A 21257-nucleotide genomic window follows, 5' to 3' on the forward strand; every position below is an offset into this window, starting at 1 on the left:
AATACGTAACACAGGTATTTGAAGTATATGCTGCAGTGACCCTGGACCGATGGAATGAAATGATTTTATCGCAAAACTTGATTTATTCAGACACAGGGCGAACCGACGGGAGTTCAAAAGCTTGGTACCAGAATTATGGCACTGGTAATTAAAAATAAACAATCGGCGTTCGTTACAGTTCGCTAATATTCGTAGCTGCCAATAGATCCCAAATGATTACGCCATATTCCATCAAAGGGTGAATAAAATAGTTCTACGTTAGGAGTCATACACCTGCTGTCGGGGATTTAAAGAATTCCCGAAGAAAAACAGTTTACAAAGTGAATTAGCTGCAGAAATATCAATGTACTTCATCCAGGAAAGTGTACAAAAGCCATAGGTCCAGATATTTGCACTGCGTTGCCTCTGAGAGTGAAATGTTAAAAGCGTACACAAACAGAAAATGACATATCGTGTGCTTAGTTCTTACAAAAACTAAATAGAAATTTGCAGTAACTCTCATGAAACAATCGCTTCCTTGAGATCATTATTTAATGGCATCTTATCACTGTGCGAACTTTTTCATGCAGTACGCAGTCATCTGCACAGAGGATGAAATGAATCTAAAGAGTAGTAATAATGTTGTTAATAACCACTGGGAACTAAAGCGCTCCCTCAACACATCCCTGGAGCCACTTGTCTCAAGAATGACACATGTAGAAGTGTTGTTAAAGTGAGGAACTGAAGCCTTTTGGTAAGGTAGGCTTCTATCCATGACGTTTACTGTATGTTTTTGGCATACTGCAGCTTCATTTTTAATTTATTTCTTGTGCGAAGCGTTTTGCACTCTGTTGAAAAAATTCATATATATGGCTTATGTGCACTTTGATTTCTCGCCTTGGTTAAGAACTGCACAGTCTTAACTAAAAGCGTATTTGTACAATAGCTCCGCTTAAAGCCTACTGGACATATCATGTGCCTTGTGTTCCTCTAACAAACCTAATTTTTGCGTAGTAATTACATTCTTCCAAATTCTTGCATGCTCTTTATACCAATCAAACAGGCCGGATATTTAGTGTTTGTGTCTCTCGTTTTATGCAAAGCCTTAAGCTGTGCAGTCGACCAGTAATCCGGTAAAGAAGTTTCGTGTAACGACCTAGTGAATAAGGTATGAGAATACACCCCATACCATTCGACGCCGCGTTTAAAGAAAAGCGTTCGGAATATCATCAGGATCAGGCGATTTTTAAAAATTAAGCCTAAGCAGCCATTAAGCGTACCACTTATAAATAACATTAGTTATGTGGGACAATGATATGAAAAAAGGTGGAGGGCAACCACTGTTCTTCGTCAACAGCGAGTGGAAGAAATTTTGAAAAGCAGAACAAGCAAGTCTCATTAAGCACACATTTGCCGACAACATAGGCTTGTCGTCAGAAACAGATCAATGAATTGGCGCAGGAATGTCTAGGAAGATGTCTAAAGTCGACGAGAGAAAGATCCCACTATAATATTACTTTTGTCTTCAGTTCTAATATCTTATCAGCGATTGGTTTAAAAGTTACATTTATATTTCTTTACTTCTTGCCTCCAAACTTCACGCTCACATAATAAACTGATTTTGTTGGATTGTGATGACAGCTTTGATGAAGGCTCGCCCCTTCGCCCCTCCCCTAACGGTTGCGCATTTCGACATTTAGAGTAATAAATTGAAATTAAAATATTAAACTGAATTAGTACTTCACCGTCAGTTGATCACCGTTTTCTTCGCGTTTTCATTGGCGTTCTTTACGTCGTTCCTGATTTATATGTGATGTAGAGCCGATGTCCAGCATCCACTCATGCATGCGAACGTGCTTTGGTGAACGTGGCCTATGCGTGGGCTGTAGCTTGCGCCGAAATCCGCAGTTTTAATTAATCAATACGGGAACACACTGCGAAAACTGTCACTCACCGATGGCAGCTACTGCGATGAAGTTGAGCAGTGTCTTCAAGCGTCGATGCTGCCCATAAGTGCATGAATTACGGACCTCGCTTCATTATTCCAGTGACATGCGGGTGCGTCACATGCGTAGCATTTCTGTTCGCATTGTTTCTTGCAATGTTCTTTTTTTACTTTTTGGTGTTGTATTAGTATAGTCATCTTTCGGCGAAAAGTCATGGTCTCTGCGGCAATGTGAAGTGGATCGGTGCAGATGGGGCACTTGTCTCCTCCGGAGGGCTTTGTGGTGGATGAACCTCCGCCCAAGCAGCCTGAAAAATGCAACACACACACACACACACACACACACACACACACACACACACACACACACACACACACACACACACACACACACACACACACACACACACACACACACACACACACACACACACACACACACACACACACACACACACACACACACACACACACACGCACGCGCACGCGCACGCGCACGCACACGCACACGCACACGCACACGCACACGCACACGCACACACACACACACACGCACGCACGCACGCACGCACGCGCACGCACGCACACCTCTGCCGTTTTGTAGGCCTTCTCTCAACAGCCGCTCACCCACTGCCGCTCACCTTAACTCTCCAGAAGCCTCCACCCACCAGAAGCAGACGAAGAAGCAGAACAAAACAGCGGCGCCGAAGTCAAGTTGAAAGACCCAATGGGAAGGCACTGAGTTTAAAAGTGATATATCTGCCGGGGGAGGCGGCGGGAGCGCGCGTTTTTTGCACTCCGCTTCGCAGCTCGGAACCAGAAATTCGGTGGCAGGGTGAGACTGACATTCCGTGCGCTGCCCGTATTCCGAAGGAAGTCTCACTGGCGGCGCGGAATTCCACGTAACAGTGGAGTGGCTCTCCCGTAGCTGCTTCCGGTTTTCCCATGAGGGAGCTTGCCCCCATGCCGTGGCGGCACTGTGGATAGGATGATGATCGGCTGCGTCGAGGCGGAGAGTTTTAAACTCGGTCACGTTGCATAATTTTCGCCAGTAATGACGCTTGCATCGGGACTCATCACGGGCAGCTTTTGGCACTTTTGGAAAAAGACGCATTTAGCTTTACAGATCTAAGCAGGGCGCGAGGTAAGTTATTGGCGTTCACATGCCTAAATGAGCTGTGGCCCTGATTTTTAATCTAGGCTGTTCTTCATACTCCTCAACGTGGATAGCAGACAGGATAATGATTATGGAAACAGAACCCTCGTGGTACCTCTCTCGATTGTCGCAGTAGGAAAAAGGAATATCCCAGACAACTTGTTCGATATAAGACATCTCTTTGTACATGCGATAAATTTGCTTTATTCATTCAAATGACAACTGCGGCTTACGAGGACCAGAAAGCAATATTCAATTTATTTCGCCTTTGTCTTGATAGTACTGAAAAACTTTAACGGCCATTTCCTGAGAAGGTAACAAAGGGCACATAGACATGTGCTTACTCGCCTGCTTCACCGCCATGCATAAAGAAACACGTAATCCCGTTGCTAAAAATCGTCATCCGACTGACTCGGACGACAGTGTTGGTCGCCTTTCGGTGGAAAGGAGCTGACGCATGCCGCCTTTGCGTTGGAGGGCACCCAAGCTGAGGCACATTCTGGAAACATGAAGGCCCGTATCGAAGACGGCATCGTACTGTCTCCTTACCCGAGCATCGAGATCCCTATGTGCTCCTTCTACAACTTGGCCAGAGAGAAGCTGCTCACAAACCCAGGGAAGACAGCGCTGGTGAGCAAGTTTTTTTTTCGGTTCTACCCGATCAGATCTCTGCTATACTTCAGTACCGTGATTGCACGGCTAGTTCTAACTGGTTGTCTCTGGTGGTCGGAACTCGTTGCGTTTGGTGGGTGGTGGGGCATCCCGTGAGCAGGTCCGCAGCATTGGATCTTGACGCCCTTCCTCTCCTGGCCAGGCAGGCCAGCAATGAAGTCAACACGTTCGAAGGATCAGAGCAAAAAACTCGCTGTCCCCATTCCCATCCCTATGCACATAACTTTTTTTCCCGACAACCATACAACCTATCCATTTACCCATCCTCTCCGCTATGTCTCCCAGGGCAGATCAGGGGAGTCTCCCCGGGCACCCGGCTGCGCTTCGCTATGTAGCTTTTTACCCCACCCCCTTATTTTTTTCATTTTCCCCACCTACGTGTGGTAAAATTATACCGTTACCCTCGGGCCTTTTCATTTATCTTCACATTGAATTAAGCCTGTTATACGTAAGTGATGCAGGCAAGGGCATTTTATTTTTCAATCTTTTTAGGTTTCCCCTAACTAATATATGCGTGTGAGACACGTGATAGCAGCAGGTTATGGGCCCACGGCCCATCGATGCTTTCATTGGTGTCAAAATGCACAAAGACACCTTTCCGAATAGCATGCTCTATACAGATGCCCTTTCGGTGCGTGAATCCATAATGATGTTTTTTTTAAACATCTTCTTCAACCATCCTTTAAATTTGTGCCTCTGAAGCGTCATTAGCTTTTGTTTTTCGGCCTCATGTCATAATTTTTCTCTGTGTATTTTCATCTGCTCAGCTCATCTCATCATAGAAACCGCAGTTCATTGCGGTCTTAAATACGACCACTTTTCTCGTTTCACATTCCGAAAAGCGGTTGAGAGTCCGTGAGACAGGCATAACAGAGCCTAAAGTTGCTGTTGGCTCAGGAGTTACATTTTCTATGTTAGATACACAACATAAGTACGCCACACGCTCGCATCTTTCATGACAGTATATGTGAGATGAAACGTTCTTCAGTCGCCATGTGGGTGCTCCCGGTATAATATATCTCCATTGACTCCAGCGGATGTGATTCATGAACTTACTGACAATTTCTGCGAAAGCGAAGTAAGGTAGGACAACCCCGCTGCATGGAGGAGTGAAGAGTGGACGAGTAAACCAGCTTATTAGTTTATTCTCCAACACAAAGAATTTTACGCATATAAAACGCTATGCCACTGATTGCAGGTCGGTGATGTCACAAGCCTTACTCGTGCGGAGGTGCTGGCTCACATGAAACGGTACGCCATAAGGTTACGGCAACGTGGCATGGTCGCTGGTGACCACGTGTGCGTGCACCTGAAGAACAGCGTGGAAAATCTTATCGCGCTTTACGGCTGCGTTCTGGCAGGAGCGACCATCGTCCTGGCTAAGACATCGCTCACCGAAGGTAAGACGATGATGGAGAAAAGAATCGTGAGGTGAGGATATATGGTCAGTCGCTGAACAAGCGCGCATGCCTCATATTCAACCTACTGAACAATGCGTAAAGGCTGCACAGAGGACCGCGAAAAATTGGAAGGAATTAGGAGGTGGCCATACGGCAAATAGAGTAGCCTGCGGCTTACAAAGCTCGCGGGTATTGTCATGCATTTACCTAAGTATAACGCTCCATTATGCTCGAGTGCATCACCTTGCTGAGGATGCCTCATTAGTCCGTATTACCAACTAGCTAAAACGTGCGCACTGCTTCAAGTAACGTTACATTGAAGGTTTCGTAGTATAGCGAAGCACACCTAAAGTATGCCCCCACTATGGTTGGACGGACGGACGGACTGATGGATGGATAGATGGATGGATGGATGGATGGAATACTCGTAAACAGTGAGGTACTGTAATGAAAATATGGAAGGCAATGGTCCATCCTTTCAATGTGCACCAAAATCATTAAAAATTTTACCATCGCTTGAATCGAGTAGTTGACGATAGCAAGAAACGTTAACAGAATAAAAATGTAAGCATGTAGATGGGAGATTATTATATTCAGCTCTTCTTACACATGAGAACATGCGTTCATACACTCTTTTTTGTTGAAAAATGCTTTTGTCTTAAGTTATTGTGATGAAATGGTTGAGAATAAGAGAAGGCAAGCCTGGGTAACTGATGTGCGCAGGGGGGAGTAAGCTTTTTTCTCTTGCTAAACATGCTTGGTGTGTTGCACGTGTAATATTATTGGTGACCAGCTTTTGTTATAATTTACTAAGCATGCAGTGTTTAGCAGTAGAAAGCGCGCTAACGAAACTCACTTTTTTTTTGGCGAGTAAAGCCCTCCGCCAGTAACATAATGCAAAAAAAATTTCAGACTAACACCAACAGCGGCGTTATGCAGATGGTAGAGGCAAGGCCAGTGACCGCCTCATTATTCGGACGTTTGACGCCCGGCTCAATTTCCGAATTTACTATATGTGAATTAAGAGAAATAAAAGTAGTCAAACTGTTTGCTTGCACATGAAAGAGCATTTGCACATGAGTGATGGCTCTGCAAATAAACTGTTTTGGGGATGCGCGTGCGCAGTAATGTGCATCAAAATAAATATACCAAGCGTTTATCTCAATGGTAGTGATTAGACAAACTATAGCATTTTTTCTGTTAGCCATAAGCGAGCAGCTGGTAGGGGCATTTCGCGTGTGTTTTAGTTTTTCTCTTCATGTTCGAATTAAAATTATTTCCATTATTATGCAGTGAAAAACGTAAAGAAATCTCAACTATTTGGCCAAAAGAGTTGCGTGCACTGAGCTGTGTCCACTATTTCGTTGAACCTACATCTCAAGAGTGTACTTTCGCGATAGAAAGAAATGCGATCAGAGCGGCGCATACGCGCTCCGCTGTTATAATTTATTTCCGTAACGCTTATAGTTGGCTTGGAACACAAATACGCTAGAATCGCCCATGATGCAATAATATACCTTGCTAGCATCTTTTGGTTACCATTCAGGTACAAGCGCACTGAAGATAAATTCCAACGTCGGCGCCGCGCTGTTGGGATTTCTTTCTATCGCCCCTGTGCATTTTCCTAATCCTCTGAAGCTCATCAGCGTTCAAGCACGAGGGAAAAAGCACGCGACTGCGCGAACGGATTTGTAGGCAGGTCAGCGCGCGCGAAGCACGCGCAGAACTGGCCTTTGTCAGGAGAAAGCACGCTACTCGCGCAGCTACTCAATGGAAGGGGCGACCGGCCTGCCCGGTCAATTGTGGGGAGTCGGCCGGAGGGGGCGCTTTTCATTGGCGCCTGCAGCGTCCCCCTGCGAAGCTGCGGTCCCCGGGCGTAGCATGATTCCCAATCACAGCTACTTTGCTGCATCATTTTAGCAGGTTGCGTAAAGTTGCGTTGCTGCCTTGTTATAGCGCGAAAAGACCGAGAAAGTGGAAGGAACGTCACCACGAAGTCGTTTCCGTCCGTTCGTAAACGGAATTCTCGGGTTCACTACGTTGTCCACTCGTGGCAATATGCCTGACGAAATCGCATTCGGTTGCTTCGCTCATGTTATGGGGCGGATTGGATGGAACCTATGTACGAAAAGATTTGTGCAACGAGGAATCTGGGCATTATGAACAATCCTACCGGTGGTGATATTATTCCAGAGCCCTGCACTACGTCTGACCTCACTGCCAGTGTTTATTTAAAAAAACGAGAAAAAATATTCAGGTGCCGAAATGAATTCAGCAATTTGCCACGACCTTGACTCTGGAGTGTACGCTTAAAAACTTCACCATTGTTTATGAATAAAAAAAAACGATGCTCTAATCGTAGACAGCTGACACAGTATCGCAGCAGCATTACATCTAATCTCATATCATTGGTAATGCGTTTTGCTCGTGGAAACCTCGGTTGCATTTCCCCGGTGAACGACCGCATAACACATGGCGTTTAGGAACATACCCACAACTTGGCGTAATCTTATTGGGAAGGCCGGTTTTCCCTATATCTCTGAGTGTCAGCATCGCTTTCGTCATGTAGTCTGAGGTGTTTTCTCTGCTTACAAAATAGCTCCCGCGATGGTAATTGACTGGGTGAAATTATAGACATTACTCGAAGTAAATCTCAACTATCGCAGTACATTCATGTAAAATGTGAAACAATGAAACGCAAGCGGAAGAAGGGAAAACGTAACACCGAAATTAATTACGCGAATACGGTATGCGAGGCATATTCGAAAAGTAATGGCCGGTTGGTCGTAAACCAAGTGTATTCCTCTTAATGGCGGTTTTATAGTTTTAAGGCGAGAGCTTTTAATGGCTAATCGTTGTCCGTCTGTCCGTGAAATCTGTAACACTGTGACGTCATGAATGGCATAATTGCTATAACCCATATAATTTAGCAATTACTGTGTAATGAGTTATCAGTAATTAGTCAATATTTAATAATTAGTAATTGAATTTGTGAGTAATAAAAATAATAAAAATAAAATAAATAAAAAGGTAAAGGAAAATACGAAATAATAAGAATAAAAACATTAAATAAACAAAAACTTAAAATTTGAAAACAGATCACGACAAAAAAGAATAAAAACAAAAGCAAGAACGAAAACATAAAGAAACTGATAAACAAGAATTAAACAAAACACAAAGATTACAAAACAAAAAAAAGATGCAATGCCTATAGGCACCGTGGAAAAAAAAAAACCCGCGTTGTAAGAAGTTCCATGCCTTCGAATTTCTGCACGTAAGCAGACTTTAGTGCCCTCAGAATTAAAAAAAAATGGTGCGACTACGAGCCCTAACTAGAAAAATTTACTGCGCCATTTCGCATTTAAATAGCACCAGTCGCAATCAAAGAACACGGGGAAAATGAATGAAAGAACTGAAAAGAGTGAAATATGAACAAATTTTACCAGAAATGATAAACACGATGCTTAAATTGCAAGTCCACGTAAACGTCTATTGGGCCACGTCTCACCAGCAAGCGAGAGGTTGAGTATTTCTCGCATAAGCGATCAATTTTTTTTAGGGTTAACTTAGCTGATGGGGCGCAGAGGGATGAATATTTCTGGAGGGCTGTGCAATCTGCCTGGATGATTTCCCAAGTCAGATGGGCGATCTTATTAGCCGCAGTGTGCAATTCTTAAAGAAGTGGCTTGCATCTACAGGATCTTAGTTGCAATCGAACCACTAGACAGGAAGGTATATGGTCAATTTCGCATATATGGGCATTAGCCCTTCCAGATGGTTGACTATAGATTTAGCCGCACCTGAGGCACAGTGATTAAACAACATGATCGGCGCAGGAAGAACAAACCCTTTGTGGTGACTAGTATTACATTATCGATATTGAACCCACGGAGCGCTTATAAGGTACCAAATTATTCCCAGCTTGTTGCGAGCGGAGTCACGTTAATGCATCGGGGATGCAGAAGTTTTGGTAAGCCTCATAGCCACTTTACAGTGCGCCGACAGGCAGGCAAGAAGCAGTTTGCATACACACGTGCTCACATCTCCTGTGGCATGTTGTAAATGGCCGCAGGCAGAGTATATAATAAAGCGAGCTGGTGCGTCTTAAGTTAAACTCAGATGCTGCAGGCAGGCACTGACGGCGGTGATCAAGACGCCCGATATAACAGGTCCGCTGTAAGCTGAAGGGTGTCCCAGAAGCCTGAAAATTCACCTAAGAACCTGTACACCTATAACACTTTAGAGCACGGAAAACAGCTCGACGAGGTCCTGTCCAAGGTGGCAAGGCATGACTAGCTGAGGGTGGGTGCTGTTGATGAAGAAATGCTTATAGTTAAGTACGTGCTTTGACTCGCTGAAAAATGGCGATTCGTAGACCAATTCGGCGTTTAAGGCAAGGGGCCAATCGTAGACGTCGGAGCTGGCCGGAGGTGTCATCTGCGCCGTGGTCTGCTATGGTGCGCGGTGCGCTTTTATTCAGGTATCGTGCCGTTTGAGAACTCTTTTTCATGTAGAGCTGTTTAGTCTGTCCATACTGCACGAAAATATTAGTGAGCAAATGCAGCGCAAGCGGCACTATGTCGGACTCCACAAGAAACTTGGAAGTCCAACTCGAAGAACCCAGCTGACAGAGTACATGTTCAGTGGCATGGCCAGCTTCACAGCATAAATTTATTTTGACTTTTATAAAGATAGCATCGAAATGACGTTGCATACTTTGTCACACTCTTCTTCAACGCGCTCGCGAACAGGAAAAATATTAAAGGAAAAATATTCTGAGGACACTTAAGTCTTTTTACGTGCAGAAATGCGAAAGCATGGGACTTTCTAGAACGCGGGTTTTTTCCACGGCGCCTGTAGGCATTGCATTTTGTAGCGATAGCTACATTATTGTAGTATTTCGAGCCTTCAGCGTGGCGGTGGCGCCATGCTGTCATATGGTTGGTCACTTAGTGCGGAGCAGCTGCCGGCGGTGCGGCGCCGTGGCTGATCACGTGGGTCGTCAAGTGGTTGGTCACGTGACCAAGCTCCACTCAGCCAGCAGCAGCTATCGCGTCACTCCAGGTTTAACCAGAGATAAACCACCGGAAATTTTTTTCTGCGGGTTTTAATCTTTATGGTTTGTTTTGTTTTGTTTATTTTAAATTGTTCTTTTGTTCTTGTTGTCTTTCCTTGGTATTGCATTTTTACTTATGTTTCAGTGTTTATCTTACATTTTTAACATTTCCTTTTTTATGTTGTTTTCCGTTTTTCTTTTCAATTTTTATTTGGTTTTTATTTTTTACACTTTATTTTTCAAACTTTTTATTTATTTTGATTTAAAAAAATTGTTTAGTTTTATTTTTATTCTTTTTCAGTTTTTCATTTCGTTCTTTTTATTTTTACTAATTACTAATCAATGGTTAATTACTAATCAGTCATTACTTAGTAATTGCTAAGAGTATATGGGTTAGAGCAGTTATGCCTTTGATGACATCATAGTGTGGCAGATTTCGCGGTCGGACGGACAACGATGAGCCAATAAAGGCTTTCGCCTGAATATTTAGAGAAATATTTAAGAAAGATTTGTTTAGCGTGTATTTGTATGGGTGGCGCTCCGACCAGGTGCATTCACAAGCTTGACTAAGATATATTATACTTGACTTTTCTCACGAAGGGAGGGCAGGTTATGTGCACTGTGAAACAAGAAGACTGCTTTTCGAGCTTTTAGAGGGCTAGCACTAAAACACCCCGTCGTCGATTTCCCCACTGTTTTTCTGGCGACATGTGTTGAGCAGTCTGGGCCTCACAAACCCCACCGGCTGCAGCACCTGCCATCGCAAGGCACTGGCACACCACTGAGCCGCTGCAACACTGCACCAGGAGTGGTATGAAGACTCCTAGCGATCTAATGATGTAAAGTCGAGAATGATCAATTTCGCATATATGGGCATTAACCCATTAACGATATCGCGTCGTATACTCTTAAGATAGAGCTTAAGTGGCTTTGATAGTTTTAGTGCGCTAGCACTAAGCCCCCCCCCCTCCCCCCCCCCCCCCCCCCCCTCTAACCGATTTTGATCACTGATTTCGCCGATGTTAGTCCTGTGCCTACGTGACCTTGAAAACCGTGCCTCGAACCGAAACTGAGTCAAAACCGATCATTTTTTCCGATAATTCTTTGTTCGCATGCAAAATGCAGGCTTGTAACAGAGGTTCATTTCAGAAGAGGAGCTGACGTCTGTCCGTATCACAAAAAAAAACAAGTTGGCCACGTGCAACGGTTCATTGAAGGCGGCAGTGAAATTAATGAAATTCAGTGCAATCCCTACCTGTTAACTTCAGAACTTCGCATCAGCTCTGGTCGAGAGATATAGACAGCCTACCAAACAACTATCCGTTCCAAAGTGAGCCTGATGGGAGCTCGGGATGAACAGCATGGGTCGCGCAAGACCCACCGGTGGCTGTGTTTGAGACACTTGGCGGGGCAGCGGCACATCGCTTAACCGCGGCACGGCAGCGCCAGTAGTGGTATGAGGACTCCTAGCGACCTATGAATCAATGAGAGAGAAGGAATACTGGCACGCAGGGATCCCCAATGGTATCGAATTTTACTCCTAAGGGCAGAATAAGTACCAGCCATTTTTTTTTTCTACGGGCCGAAATACCAGGTTTTATCCCCGGCTGGCAGCAGCAGCGCCATCACATTTGCTTACGAGAGAGATCAATGTTGTACTTAATAGCTTTTCACGAGACTCAGAAGAGCCGGTGCTTTGGACTGTGGGGAGAGCTTTGCTCGCTCGCGATAACTCGGTCCCGTTGATCGAGCGCAGTGAAATGTCAAATATACTGACACTCTTCGACATGTTTACGAAAACGGTTTCCCCTTCCCTCCTAGGACACAACCCAGCCGAGCTACTGATCGTACTCGAAACTCGTACAAGCGTTCAGGTTCTTGCGTGGGTTTTGGTACTTCCGAAAGACCACACTGCAGCCTGCAGAAGGTCGTGGCGGACAAACCAGTGCTCGCAGAGGGATGCGGGTGATGCCAAACGAATCTTTGTTTGAAGATGTACAAGATGGGATCCGAATTTATCGAAAGCGTAGGTGACACAACTTAGCTAACGCTCGTGATTTCATTTTGCATTCGCGAATCATTCGTTGATGTAATAAGTTTGCTATTCGTTCGCGGGTATTCCTTTGTAGTTGATCTGTAGTACTTAGCAATTTCACGATAGGTGAGCATGCTATCCTTTTCTACTGCTAGGACAGGTTCAGAATTTTTTTCTCCCCTTTGAAAAAATAAGCCGCCGCCGTCTGGTAGACGTTGAAATGACTAGCGTTAGCTGTTTGGTAGTGCAATGTATCGTCCATCAGATTAGGCTACTTTTCTATCACAGTGAGCGGGCGCCTTCCACCTAATAATAATATTAATAATAGGATTTAGGGGAAATGAAACCACTGAGCCGCCGCGGTGGCTCAGTGGTTAGGGCGCTCGGCTACTGATCCGGAGTTCCAGGATTCGAACCCGACCGCGGCGGCTGCGTCTTTATGGAGGAAAAACGCTAAGGCACCCGTGTGCTGTGCGATGTCAGTGCACGTTAAAGATCCCCAGGTGGTCGAAATTATTCCGGAGCCCTCCAATACGGCACCTGTTTCTTCCTTTCTTCTTTTACTTCCTCCTTTCTCTCATGCCTTAAGGCGCGGTTCAGGTGTCCAAAGATATATGAGACAGATATTGCGCCATTTCTTTTCCTCAAAAACGAATTATTATTGTTATTATTATTATTATTATTATCTCTTTGGAGGCCCATTTTTTCTTATCTCAAGGCGGTAGTTGCCCCGTCCCCATGAGGTGTAAAATCATCAGCTGCTGAGTGCTGACGCTGCGGCCGCCATATTAATTAAGCCTAAACTTAACTAAATATGAGCCTAATTGGGCGATATTTGTGTCTAACATGTTCTGCTTATCGAACCTGTTACGAATATACCCTTACATTATGACGTAATCTGGTAATTAATTATAAGCAGACAAATTGAAGCCAGATATAAATAAATATTACCTTAATTATTTAATACTGGTGTCTAACGTGTTCTACTTATCTAGAGGATTTCAAATATAATTCGCTTTATCACGACCTTATTAATTACTGTGTTATAAGGGAATAAACATAGTCACGTGACTAGTTACTATGACGTCGCGAAATCAGTGACCTCACCAATCAATCACAAAATCGATATACTAATGACATCACAAATAAATCACCAATTGGGTTGTTATATCGATTTATATGGGGCCGCCATCCTGAATTTCTCGGACATGGAAAATTTCATGCCGAAGGTAGGTGGTAGCAGACCCCAAGAAATCGAGAAACGTGACGAATAAGAGCTAACGCTCTTAAAAATTGCTGGTGGTTTAACTCTGGTTAACCCTGGTCGAAAGGGAAAAGCTGAATCTCCCTGGCTACGTTTGGGGTTGAACGACTGGCGGGAGACACAGATAGCCATATGGAGATGCACAGTAATAGACATTTTTTTTATTGGGTAAGCATCTTGCTTTCTTCGAAACATTAAAGGCACACACACAAGACAGAATATATTCAATATAGCTTCGGTGATATTTACAACAGTATTATTGCTCGTTGGAGGCGGAGATATAGAAACAAATGCGGTTCCAAACGGCGCCCAAACCCTGCACATAATTTTTGAAAGCTAAATTGAAAAAGGAATTGGTTTTTCAGGGAAAGGAAATGGGGCAATGTGAGACAGGCGTCATTTCCTTTTCTTAAAACCAAGTTTCATTATCCTTCGCTTACGATGCGATTCGTGTCTGCACCGACGTATGCGAGACAGGCGATATTTCATTTTCTTAAAAACAATTATTATTTCATTCTCTTTCCCTTTCGCGTGCGCATTTTGCGCCACTATCACTGGTCGGGACTCCGATTCCTTGGCGTAAATTGGTGCGGTACCTTAGCCTGGACATCGACTGGCGCCATTACTTCCGCCCCGCGGCGACCAAGGCCTGTCTGCAGATGAAGAGGATCACCGCCGCCGTGTAAAAGCTCACCGCTCGAGGCCTGGGCATCTCCCAGCAAGCCGTGCTGCGGCTATACAGTGCCGCAGCTTTGGGGGCGGTGCTCTATGCGCTGCCGCTCGTCACGGTGCGCAAGCCGTGCTGGAAGAAACTGGAGCTCCAGCACCGGAAGTCCCTGCTCGTGTGCCTAGGCCTGCCCATAAACTCGCAGTACGCCGCAACGTTGGCCGAGGCAGGAGCGTGGCCACTTGATCTCCAGGCAAAGCGCAGGGCACTGAATCACATCGACCGGCTTCACCGCGCACGGGACGGCGGCTCGCTGCTGCAGCGTATGCGCACGCACCCGCACTCACGAATGGGCGCGGCGCTGCTCGAGTATGAGGAATTGATTCAAGGCACACCCCCCTACGGCTCCTGCGCGCCCTGGCCTGCTGCCTCGGAGGTACAGCGAGAGATCGTAAGCATCGCGGGAAAGCGGAGCACACCCCTCTGTGCTGTGCAGCAGCTGGCCAGAGCCGTCATACACGAGGAGCTCCATTACCATCTCCTCGTGTACACCGACGGCTCAGTGACCCGTGACAGCTGTTCCCTTGCAGCGGCGGCTACCATCCCCGCCCTGCGATTACACAGCCAGCAACACGCAACTTTTCTGGGCTCCTCAACCACAGCGGAGTTGATGGGGATCCGGCTCGGGCTGGACCTGCTGCTCACCCTCGGCCCTCCGCCGCCCATAGTGCTCTGCTGTGCAACTGCCGCGCCGCCCTCAGCCGCCTAAAATTTAACGGCCGCGGTACCCTACTAGTGCGGGAAATTCGCTCGCGTATCGAGCGCCTCGCGCAGAGAGGATGTGCCGTGCGTGCGCAGTGGGTGCCCGGTCACTGCGGCATCGGCGGCAACGAAGAAGCTGACGACCTCGCGACCGCTGCACATCACTACCTGCCAGCGATCTGCTCCTTGCGCTGGAAGACGTGAGTGCGGCAATCCAAGACCATCTCCGAAAGCAGCACCCCTACCCACGCATCGCAGTAGGTGAGCGCATCGACAGTATCACCGGCTTTCGCGCACTTACTCGGTCGCAACGTGTAATGATCCTCCGCGCGCGCATTGGCTGCGTGTGGCCCGGGGAACGACGGGAGTGTCACGGAATCGCGACGAGTGATGTGTGAGACGGATTCGGTGCAGTGGAAATACTAGAACGCCTGCTCCTTCACTGTGCCGCGTTCGCCGATGCTCGTCGCGATATGCTTGCGGCCTATAGGGCGCTGGGCATACTACCAGGCTCCCTCAAGACGCTATTGTGACCGCAGGGCAGTGCGCGCACTCGTGAGCGAACCTTGGTGAGCCTCTGTGCACTCCTCGAACACACGGGCTTGACGTCCCGCCTGTTCTCCGTCAGGTAGTTACACGCACTGACCGAACGCTACGTGAGTTCTACCTTGAACGAATAATAACTGGACGCCCCACTCAAGATGTAGCCTACAGAGTGTTGTGCGCGTTTTAATTCCTCCAACATGAACTAATCACGCGCACAACCTGGACACATTTCTTATTGTGTAAATAGTTAGTATAGATTACTTCTCCATTATCCTCTCTTCCTGTCCCCTCACCTCTTTCAGTTCATTTTTCCATTCTGCCTGCTATCCTTTATTTCCGCTGCCCCAGCTCAGGTGCTTCAGTATTGATGTCAGTTGCCAGGGCTAGCAATAATCTTTTCCTTCCTCTTTGCTATTATTTTAATAAAACCACCACTACCACCACCACCCTTACGGGCGCTGTGCGGGTGTCCACCCAGGGATTTGAGACAGGCGTCGTTTCCTTGTTTGACGTCTAGCTACATCCATGGTAAAACTTGGTGCCCTGCTTGCGGGTATTTAGGCAGCAGATTCCGCCTAGGAGAGGGAGTAAGAAAAAAATTGTTTAAGTGGAGTTGGGTGAGCTTATAGGTGGGGCCCACATTCCAGGGCTCAACTGGCTTGAGCTGCCTTGCTGACCTGTTGTATGAGGGCCGCTGATCCTCCAAGTTATCGCTGGTCAGCAGAGCCTCCCACCGCTCAAAAGACGTGTTTTTCACCTGTAGAGTGTTTGGTTTGGCCCCGCATCCCCTCGAAATGTGGGATAGTGTAGGGCGGGCCTGGCACCAGGGACAGGTGTCGGATATAATGTTGGGTGGGTGAGATATAGTCTATGGAGGTTTGGGAACGTGTTCATCTGTATCTGCCACCAAGAGACGGCATCTGGGGTGTCTAATTGCCTGTGAGGCGGAAGGAAGTGTGCTTAGAAGACGCGGAAACTCGATGCGTTCGCTATACCCAGAAGGTAGAGGGGTAAAAGCGAACACGGTTTGTGGCCCCGATCGGTTGATTATGCCTCGAGCTGGAGCATGTGCCTTCTCATTTCCCTCCAGTCCCTCGTGGCCTGGGGTCCAGGTGATTTGGTGCTGCTTGGTGAGGAGTGTAGTGCCCATGAGCCGACTGACTGGTTTGGGAACTCGGCTTCTCAGGAAGTTTCGACACGCGTGTAGCGAGTCTGTGATCATATGAGCGCTTTGGCCTTGGGATTTGTAATGCCTAATGGCAATGGCCGCGGCGGTGGTCTCCTTGGCCGCTGGTGTTTCGGCTCTTACATAAGTAGTGAATAGAGTGGAGAAGCGGTGATCCACTGCCACCACTGCGTGCTTGTCATGGTCCGGATGTGCTGCGGCGCCCACATAAACCACGTTCGGGGTATTGGCTAGGCGTTAGCGTAGGTAGGATATTCGCGCTCGTCGTCTGCCTGTGAACGTTTTTAAGCATATGTTTCGGTATCGGGGCCACGCTATGTATTTCGTGTGCTGTTTTTCTAGAGAGGATTGAGCATCTAGCGCGCGGATGTCCGAAACTGTGCCTACTCATCGTAGGATAGCTCGTCCAGCTTGGGTGGTCTGAAGTCTTAGTGTTCGAGATGCACACAGATGGCTTCTGTTCGTTCCGCAAAGGTGTTGAATATTCCTAGTATGGTCAGACGCTCCGTCGAGGTGTTTTTTGTACAGTTAAGAGCCGTCTTGTATACCCTCCTTATGATGGTCTAAACTTGCTGTCCTCTCCCATTTTTAGCGTGTGAAAGGGTAGTCCGTATGGGATTCGGCTAAGTACCAGTGCTTGCACCAACCGAAGAGTGTCTTCTTCTCGCACTCCTTGGCGATGCTTGGTAGTGCGGCTGATCATGCGAGCTATCTGGTTTGCGATGGTTTTGAGAGTCTGGATTGTGTAAGTAACACAGAGGTTGCTTTGTATCCAAAGATCAAGGATGCGGACCAGGTTAACTTAACTGATGGCTTGACCCTCGATCGGGAGGTTGATGGGACCTGGGGAGAAGTATCTCGGTCCATGTACTCGTATGACCTCCGATTTTTCCGGGGCGCAGTGGGGACTGCTTGGCGAGGCGAAGTCCTTGACGATCTAGGCTTCTGATTGTAAGGTTGTTTCTTTTTCGCCCAGGGAACCTTTTGTGGCCCATATATTATATTATCTGCGTATATGGTAGAGCCGACATTTGAGAGTGCTTGTATTGCTCGCGATAGCCTGAGCATGGCAATCTTGAAAAGCACGGGATAAATAATAGCTCCCTAAGGTGTGCCATTGTGTGGCATATTTTTGACCTCGGAGCTGGTTTGTCCGATGTCTATCGTGGCCGTGCGGCCCGTGAGGAACGCCCGCACGTAAGCAAATACATTTTCTCCGCAGTTAAGGTAATATATGGCTTGAAGGATCTCTTCGTGGGATATGTTGTCGAAGGCGCCCATTAAATCTAAGGCCAAGATGAGATGTTCTTGACCTTTGGATATGTTGGTAAGCACTTCATGCAGGAACAGGAAGGCGCCCTGGGCCGAAAGCCCTGGCCTGAATCTAACCATAGTAGGGGAAGAGATCATTGTCTTCAATATAATTTTCCAGGCGGGTGTGGATCACCCGTTCATAGAGTTTTCCTAAACATGATGTTAGGGAGAAGGGCCGGAGGGAATCAAGAGACGGCCGCTTGCCAGGCTTGAAAATGGTGATAATTTCGGCACGACACCAATCCTGAGATACAATGCCCTTCTCCCAGAGAGATCATTGAAGTAGTCAGTGACGGCTTTGATATGCGCATGACTGAGGTTACGAATAATAGCATTTCTGATTTTATCCGCTCCAGGAGCGATGTTGCGCTGCTATTCGTGGGCTGCCGCTTGCACCTTGGCTATTGTTATTGGGGCATCAAATCTGTGGTTTTGGAAGGCCATTATAGGTGGTGGGACACGGTGGTATTGGAGTGTCGCCAATGTAACGCATCTAGATAGCGTCTGTGTGTTCTTTGTCGGTCGCATGAAATTGTTGAGCTATTGTTTGGAGTGAACGATTTGTGGCCGATTTGGCTTTGTCGGGTTCAATGAGACTGCGGAGGACAGACCAGGTTTGAGCAGTACTTAGGGTTCCTTTCAAGGCGGCACAGAAGTGTACCCAATTTTGTTGAGCAAGTTGGGTGGAATGTTGCTGAGCTTCTTCCGTGGTGGAGGCAATGCGCAGGCGGAGTTGTTTATTGAGTCTCTGCTGTTTACAACGTCTTATGACTTTTTTTCTCGTCTCATACATCTGTAGAAAATGTCGATCGATTTTCAAAATGGCGGCCGTACGTTTTATGATTCGGGTACCGGAAGCATGAGTATCTCGTATGTGTCGTGTCCACTCTGTTATGCTCGTGATCCTTCCTTAGAGGGGGGGGGGGAATTTACGAAACGTTTCCCAATTAGTGATGAAACGTCTGAGCTTGGGAGTGGAGATTACTGAACTCAGGATGTAAAGTTCACTCTCTAGGGTCTCACCGAGGTTGGTCCATGCGACGTTAGTAGCGTTTTTTGTAAGATAGATCAGAAGTGGTGTCTGCATACGCTATTGCCGATTCTGGTAGGTGTCGTAAAGTCCGTGGCTATATCCCGAGTCCTTCCCTCTCTGCTGCTTCCAACAGGGAGGTGCCTTCTCTGGTGTCCTTTGTATACCCCCAGTCCGTACGGGGCGCGTTCACGTCGCCTAATGCTACAAGCTGGTTTTTGCCTGCTATTCGAGCGCATTCATAAAGTATGTTTTCAAACTGTTCTTGTTGCGCACGAGGTGGCCTATATAGGTTTAATATAAAGGTGCGGTGTTTCCCCCGCTTTTGTGGGAGGACTTCTAGTAATATGTGGTTAATCCCGGTAATTGAGGTGGAGTGGGAAACAGAGGCTATGGATCTTGATACATACACTGCGACGCGTGGTGAATTCCGATTTAAAATTCTATAGTAGCTTCTTAGGGTGGCGGATTGTGTTCCCATTTCTTGAGGGCAGAATATTCCGCCTAAATACTCAGCGGAAAGTATGATCGGTCCGGGACAGATTTCTGCCGCGGCGGTGAGGAAATTGCATTCCGCGGCGATAAACATTGCGGCGCTCTTCGAAGCAGGACCACTCGCTTCGGACTAAATTCGTCGTTTTTACTGCCTTTTTTGTTGCGTTCATTAGCCATAAATTTGGCACCAATCTCTCGGTGGTCTCAGCTCACGCATGAAAAGACGCACGAGTGAAAGATTTGCGCTATTTTTTTAATATCAAGTGACTATTCTGGCCCTTCTAGACTTAAGAGTAAAGTAGGTTTGTTGACAGAAATAGTTCCCTTCCTAACAACCAGATGGCGCCACTAGGCTAAGCTTATCTTCGCGTCTTTGTTTGCATTCGATAAACTTAAATTGGGGAATGTCAAAAATGCTAAATGTCCCAAAAATACCTGTGTTTAATATACATAAGCGTGCATACGATTATTGTACGTAGACAGCGTCAATTTACCTCCTTTTCTAACCACATCCGTGTACGCCGAGAGCGCCCAGGTTGCGACGAATTTCGCTCACTCTCGACGTGCCAGCGAGCTATAAAGCTGTACTAAGGCAAAAAGTAGAACGTAGCGTCGTCCGACCACGTTGTCATGTGAACAGTGGACGCAAAACTACTTTTGCTGGTGTCGCCTCGAATACCGGGAATACTGTAGCCACCTGGAGCCGGGAAAGACTAGTGTGGTGTTGTTGCCAGACTTGATGAGTGCGAGTAGGCCGAAATGTCCGTGGTCCGCCGCCAGAAGAAAATGCCCTCGCATTCCTTGCACGATTCAGTCCGCGCAACGTGCGCGGACTTCGTATACCGGAAGCTATGCCCCACCTGACCGCTAGTCTGCGGACTGAAACAGGTCCGTGGTGTGGATACCCCTTAACGGACGGAGGGACGGACAGGATCGCGAGCATGAGCCTTTAAAAGCTTTCGCCTTAAAACTCATCATCGTCGTGGGCGTCACAGCTCAAACGCCAGTAAATGTTATTTTTCATCACTTGCGTCTTTCGGAGCGAAGTCCTTCATCACTATGACAAACACGATAGGATTCTACCGTCCTTGCACTCGACGTACGAATAGGAGGGCGTTGCCATCTTCGATCGTGCACAGATCACGGCAGCGCGAGGAAATGTGCAAAACACTGGACGAAACAAGTTCAACGTGGACGAGCGAGCGTCAGCGCGTGTTTTCGCAGCTCCCTTGGTCTCCTCACTCTCAATTGAACAGCAGGAGAGAAAAACACCTGTCTCAAAGCAAGGCGGGAAAGGCGGGGGAGTACTTCTGCATGAAGTAAACGCGCTGTGACCGGACGCACTTAACAAGTAGTAGACTGAGACCCTCCTCGCCACTTCGTGGAAGCTAATGATGCTGAGTTTTTATGGCTCAAGGCCAGCTTTGGCCATAGAGCGCCATGGCACAAGCTAGTTTTCATTGCACAAGGTGGGGTCAAAGACCCATTTCCGAAGCATTTCACCCTAAAGAAGCCGAGCACCAGGCAGGGGAAACCTTGAACCCATTGTATCACCGGTGGGTACCCGGCGGCACTGGGAACGAACCCCGCACCTCCCGCATGCGAGGCGGACGCTCAGGCCACTTAGGCCACCGTAGCGGTGTTACTTCGTAGAAGCGTCGTGTGGGAAGGTGGGGGCGGCTTTTAATGTTGGTAAGTGCATCGTAGAGTGGGCCTCTCGTCGCCATTTCGGGGAAAGTGGCTGTAAAGG

At 47.1% G+C, this 21257-nt stretch overlaps 1 protein-coding gene across 1 annotated transcript in view; it reads left to right on the forward strand.

The window, feature by feature from the left end:
- Positions 1 to 3587: 3587 nt before the first annotated feature.
- The window catches only part of LOC144125022 (mRNA-capping enzyme-like), a 98810-nt gene continuing 81140 nt past the window's right edge, over positions 3588 to 21257 (forward strand). The window contains exon 1 of the mRNA XM_077658053.1: positions 3588 to 3710. Coding sequence (XP_077514179.1) covers positions 3588 to 3710 — 123 coding nt within the window. The remainder of the gene's footprint in view (positions 3711 to 21257) is intronic.

This window comes from Amblyomma americanum, chromosome 1, assembly GCF_052857255.1.
Source record: "Amblyomma americanum isolate KBUSLIRL-KWMA chromosome 1, ASM5285725v1, whole genome shotgun sequence".
NCBI classification, from domain to species: domain Eukaryota; kingdom Metazoa; phylum Arthropoda; class Arachnida; order Ixodida; family Ixodidae; genus Amblyomma; species Amblyomma americanum.